A 6,000-nucleotide genomic window follows, 5' to 3' on the forward strand; every position below is an offset into this window, starting at 1 on the left:
ACTGGACAGTGGTCCCAGAATGCTGGATCTACCTTTTGCCATTATATCGCTGCCCAGTTCAGCGTTTTTCTTCATTGTTGTTCATGTGTCTGTGTTTTGTTTTAGTTTTTGTTTTGAAGACAGTCTGTGTTATACTGTTTCTTTTCTTTATAAATTACTAATCTATAGTATTTTTTTAATTAAAACAGCACAAATAAAGCCCAGCTACTCCATGAAAACAAATAGATATTCACAAGAAACAATCAGATGCTAATACAATAACTAATACAGAAAATATCATGCTGTTACTTAGTTAAATAAAGGCTGTGGTCAGAGGAGTTGGTTATCACCATGTGGGTTCCAGTTATCAAATTCAGGCCATTAGAGTTGGAAGCACCTTCACTTTCTGAGCCATTCTGCTGGCCAAAAGGGGACTTTTAAAATTCCTTATATTTTTTGTTTGAATTAACAATTACTTGAATAAAGAAAAATTGAATTCTAATACTATCACCTTAGGGAGGGGCAGACTCTCAGCAACCTGTCTTAGGGCAGATTGTGCACTCAAGAAAGCATACTCTAGAAATTCCAAAGTGCAGAGTTCACAGCTGCCCATAGCAGTTTACTCAGAAAACCATTTGGGGCAAGGTTTTCTCTCCATATATGTAGAAATTTATTTTTATAGTTTAAGTCATTAGCTTTCAATAAAGGTTAAAGGAGAACATAGCTCTCTTTCTTTCTTTCTTTCTTTCTTTCTTTCTTTCTTTCTTTCCTTCCTTCCTTCCTTCCTTCCTTCCTTCCTTCCTTCCTTCCTTCCTTCCTTCCTTCCTTTCTTCCTTCCTTCCTTCTTTCCTCCCTCCCTCCCTCCGTCCCTCCGTCCTCCGTCCCTCCGTCCCTCCGTCCGTCCGTCCCTCCCTCCGTCCCTCCGTCCCTCCGTCCCTCCGTCCCTCCGTCCCTCCGTCCCTCCGTCCCTCCGTCCCTCCCTCCCTCCCTCCCTCCCTCCCTCCCTCCCTCCCTCCCTTCTTTCTTTCTTTCTTTCTTTCTTTCTTTCTTCCTTTCTTCCTTCCTTTTTTTTTGTTTTTGTTTTTTGAGACAGGGTTTCTCTGTGTAACAACCCTAGTTTTCCTGGAACTAGCTCTGTAGACCAGGCTGACCTCTGAATTCAGAGACACACCTGCCTCTGGCTCCAAAATGCTGGGATTAAAGCCATACACCACCATCACCTAGCCAAATATTTTTTTAAATGCATATTATGATGAGATTCCCTTGTAACTTGTTTTTCTGTAGGTCAAAATTGTCTTCTTTTCTTTAGTATTTTGTTGTGGACTCTGTTTTTTTTATCTTTGGTGGTCTGTCTAGATTTTTAATTCCCTGGTGTGTCTAATATATCCATTCCCAAACTGGTACAACACTATACTGAGGACATCAGTGGTAAGGAGCACAGTACATACCAGTTTTGCATGCTGCAGATGTGACATCAACACAAAACCATCTCAAGACCACAACACAAATTCCCATCACTCAAATAAAGCTGAGCACTCACCTCAAGGACCAGCCATAGCTTATCTCCATTTATTTTGTCCTTCTTAAAGTAAATCCCATAGAATCTGACCACATTCGGGTGGTCAGAAAGTGTTCTTAAGATGTTATACTCGGCCTCAATCTCTTCATCAATATCCTATGTTAAAATAGGTCATACAAATGAAATAATGAGAAAACACAATGATGCTAATCAAATTATATTAGGATACTAAATAGAGAATTTTAATTTCATTGAAACAAGGTCATAGTCATGGGTTCTGTGGTTAGCAACATGTATTGAAATGTCTCATTACAATTTACCATTTTTGTACTAATTCAATGTATCTCAATCTATATTAATTTAACTGAATTTTAAAAGGGAGAAATACAAGGCTATTATTGCATGCAACTGGAGAACTACTCTAGATGATTTCACTTGTACTTGTCTTAGTTAGGGTTTCTATTGCTGGAACAAAACACCATTACCAAAAGGCAAGCTGGAGAGGAAAGGGTTTATTTGGCTTACACTTCAGCATTGCTGTTCATCACTGAAGGAAGTCAGGACAGGAACTCAAACAGGGCAGAATCCTGAAGCAGAAGCTGATGCAGAAGCCATGGAGGGGCATGGCTTACCTGCTTGGTTTCCATGGCTCACACAGCCCACTTTCTTGTAGAACCCAAGACAAGCAACTCAGGGATGGTACCACCCACCATGGGCTGGGCCCTCCTCCATTGATAACAAAATGAGAAAATACATTACAGATGGGTCTCATAGTGGCATTTTCTCAATGGAGGCTCCTTCCTCTGATGATTCTAGCTTGTGTCAAGTTGACACACAAAACCAGCCTGTACAATTCGTTATTAGTGATTTGAATGCAATGATCAAAATACTATTTTAAAACAAACAAACAAGCAAATAAAAAGACTGGAAAGTTAGTTCCTTTGGTTCAGAACACAGTATGTTTATATAAAAAACCCATTATACAGGCAATAAATTTCTATTTGGAACACGGAAATGGAACTAAACGATACAATATAATATAAGCCTAACTTAAGTAACAGCTTATTCATTAGAAGAAGAAGGAGTTAATACCTTAGGAAAATACTGGAAGACCACTCAGGTGTGTTTCTAGAACACCATGTCTGTATGGAGCAATTGCAGACAATAAGAGAAAACCAGCATAGCACAAAGAAAATGTAAGTTCCAAGAAGCTAGACTAAGAGATACTCAGTAGAAAACAGAGGTCTATGCTCTACTGTCTTCCAGTCCTGTTCATGTCATCCCTTCCTTGCAGAGGATCAAATGTCAACATTTTTGATAAATACCACAAAATACTAAGGCCCCTTTATCTTAACAGTACACCCCGGTCTTTACAAATGTGTGGGTGTATTGTACTTTATTCACAAGACTGGAACCTGACTTTGGTGCTCAGAAGTCATGAAAACACAGGGCATGGTTGTGTGCACTTGTAATCTGGCACTGGGAAGATGCTCGCTGGCCAGGCTATCTTGCCTAACTGGCAAGCTCCCGGCCAACGTGGTCAAAGGAAATGGCAGTGTTCCCGAGAGGACCAGAGGTGTTGCTCTGGCCTCCACATGCTCTCTGTCTCCGACACCCTTTGTCTCCCTCCCTCTCTCCCTTCCTCCCTACCCAGTTTCCCCCTCTCAAAAATATTTAAAGCTCTGATTTTCAAATGCTGTAAACCCATCATGTATGAGTAGCTGTGGTAAGAGGAATGATCATGCGCATTACACGCTACTTGCTTTTCTCACAGGAAAGGAGTGCGACAGTTACCTTAATTTGGGGTGCATGTTGGGATTAGTGTTTCTTTAAACTAATTTGCTGTTGCAAATTCCCACCCTAACACCAAAAGCTAGAGGAAAAAGAAGTATTACCCTTTTGGCAGAATGCAACTTGTGCCTTTTTCTTTCATGTAAATGGTAAAACTCCCAAGGGGCTGTGGAAAAAAAATGCGGCAAAGCCTGGAAACTACATTTCCCATCCCTCCCTTCCAGAGTGTCAGGTTTCCTACTTTAAAATAGAGCAGCCAGGGGGCTAGAGATAGCTCAGAGGGTAAGAGCACTGGCTGCTCTTCCAGAGGTTCTGAGTTCAATTCCCAGCAACCACATGGTGGTTCGCAATCATCTGTAATGAGACCTGGTGCCTTCCTTGCCAGCAGTACATTGTATGCTTAATAAATAAATAAATCCTTAAAAAAAATAAAATAAAATAGAGCAGCCCTTCCCGGTCTTCTGATGAAAATAACATGGAATGCTGCAGTTATAATGGTTTTAGCACAAATAAATTATCAAAATAGATCCACTCCTAAGGTGAATAAAGAACCAGGTGGTTCTGCAGCACTCTTTGATAGCGGAAAAGCCACGCCAAGGACTCAGGGCTGCAGGGACCTCCTTATTTTATCATTTCTATCAGGTCATCCTTCCATCATGAGTTCAAGAATCTCTTAATAGAAGTGACTTACAGTAGAATTTGGGGAGTGCATGATTCTGAACTCATTCAGCTTTCTTGTGTATTATGAAAGGCTTAGTTATTTCTAGGAGGCTCAGGTATTCCTGAATTGCCAACCTTTGTTCTAAAAGAAGCAAGCCTGGGGGTACAGTTCAGTGTAAGGAAGTACTACTAATGACTCAGGAGAGAACATCAGGCCTGAACAGGAACCCCAGTTCTTCAATGATAAATCAACATCATTTCTGTTATGGAAACACTTGGCAACTCAGAAAATTTCCTTCTCTGAGGGAAATTTAATATTTTTGTTTATGAAGACTTTATTAAGAATGCCAATTTTTAAACTTATTATTAATGTTTTTGAATTTTATGCATCAGTGCTGCATGTATATAATTTTTACCCTGGCCTCTCCCTTCTCCAACTCCACCCACTTCTCCCTCTCAAATTCCTAAGTTCTCTACTTATGGGCTCTCTCTCTCTCTCTTTCTCTGCGCACATGCGCATGCGCACGCACACACACACACACACACACACACACACACACACACCAGCCAAGACCATTAGGTATTGTTCCTGTCTATTTAGGGCTGGCCACTTGGCGCTGGAGGACATGCCAGGGGACTCATCCTGGAGAAGGCTGATTCTCCCTCTTAGAGGGAGAATTGCCTGTAGCTCTTCAATCTGGGCAGAGTTTTCTGAGTTGTCCATCCTCCCCTTCCCATCCCCTGAGCACTGGAGAAGACTGCTTCTCCCTCTCAGAAGTCAACAATTGCCTGTAGCTCTTCATCCCGGGTAGAGCCTTGTGAGTTGTCCATTCCCCTCCATCCCCCATCCCCCGAGCACTGACTTATCAGCTGGCACCATTATGCAGTTTAACATTTTTTTTTTTTTAAAATTCTCTCCAGTTTGGCTTAAGAGAAATACTACCCAAAGCCCAAGTGGGTGCAGGGATAACAGAAATCAGATTACTATAACCAGATTTTCAGGAGAACATCTAGACCCAAAAGTTTGTGCTGCTGTGACTTTTTAAAATAATAAAATGCTGTTCAGCCAATGGCTTTATTGTGTGCTTATATATTAGTCTAAGAACTTGTGACATCTTATTGCATGGGCAAAACACATGAATAGGAGGAGCAACCAACAAGACCTCCGCTTCTGTTTCAGATTGCCTCTTGTTTCAGAACAACACTGCAGCGAGTGAACTGGTGTCAGACACTTCCCGAGTTTAATAAAGTAGAGATTTTCAAACAAGAAAGCTAGGACCTGGGGTCATACTTCAGTTGGTAAAGTGTAATCAGGAAAACCCAGTTCACTGCCCCTACCCCCAGACCCAGGTCAAACACTGAATGTGGCGGTAAGTTCCAGGTCAGTGAGAAACCCTGCCTCCAAAAACAAGGTGATGAAGGCTGAGGAATGACCACTGAGTTTGCCTTCTGTCTGTCATATGCACACATACACACTTGCATGCAGATTTGCCTATACATGCAGCTCCGCTCACATGAACATACATACACACATACACAAACTAACAAGCAAATAAACACAACTTAAAAAAAACTCAAAGTAACTCACATGGATTGGATCCAGAATTTTGACTGCTGCTTTCTGGCCGTTTTTCTTATTCAGAACTTTAAAAACCTTCCCGTACGTTCCTTTGCCAATGGTTTCAGTGATTTCCCATGTATCCGAAGGATCAGGAAAGTTATCAAAGATGATTGTTTTTCCAGTTAACGGAAGCATCTCCAAGGTTTAAGTCACTAGAGAGAAACGGTACAGTTCCACCTATGTCTGACCAGATGTCTGAGGTGGCAGGCATAAGCTGGTAGAGAATTATCTAACACTTTCACCAGAATCATAAAAAGTGTGCAGCAGTAACCAAATATACCTCAGAGCCAGAGGAGATTTAATTCCTACCCCGTGAGCGGGCTAATGAGTTTAATAATGCTTGGTTTGCAGGACTCAATTTCTACATTTACTATTGTTTCATATTTACTTATTAATATTTTTTGAATAAAAATGACCATTTCTTACCGCT

General features: G+C 41.1%; 1 protein-coding gene across 1 annotated transcript in view; it reads right to left on the reverse strand.

Moving 5' to 3' along the window:
• Myo3a (myosin IIIA) overlaps positions 1 to 5,705 on the reverse strand; it is a 165,401-nt gene extending 159,696 nt beyond the window's left edge. The window contains exons 1-2 of the mRNA XM_057787845.1: positions 5,538 to 5,705; positions 1,520 to 1,654 (exon numbers count right to left, since the gene is read on the reverse strand). Of these exons, the coding sequence (XP_057643828.1) occupies positions 1,520 to 1,654; positions 5,538 to 5,705 (303 nt within the window). The remainder of the gene's footprint in view (positions 1 to 1,519; positions 1,655 to 5,537) is intronic.
• Positions 5,706 to 6,000: the final 295 nt, after the last annotated feature.

This window comes from Chionomys nivalis, chromosome 13, assembly GCF_950005125.1.
Source record: "Chionomys nivalis chromosome 13, mChiNiv1.1, whole genome shotgun sequence".
NCBI lineage: Eukaryota > Metazoa > Chordata > Mammalia > Rodentia > Cricetidae > Chionomys > Chionomys nivalis.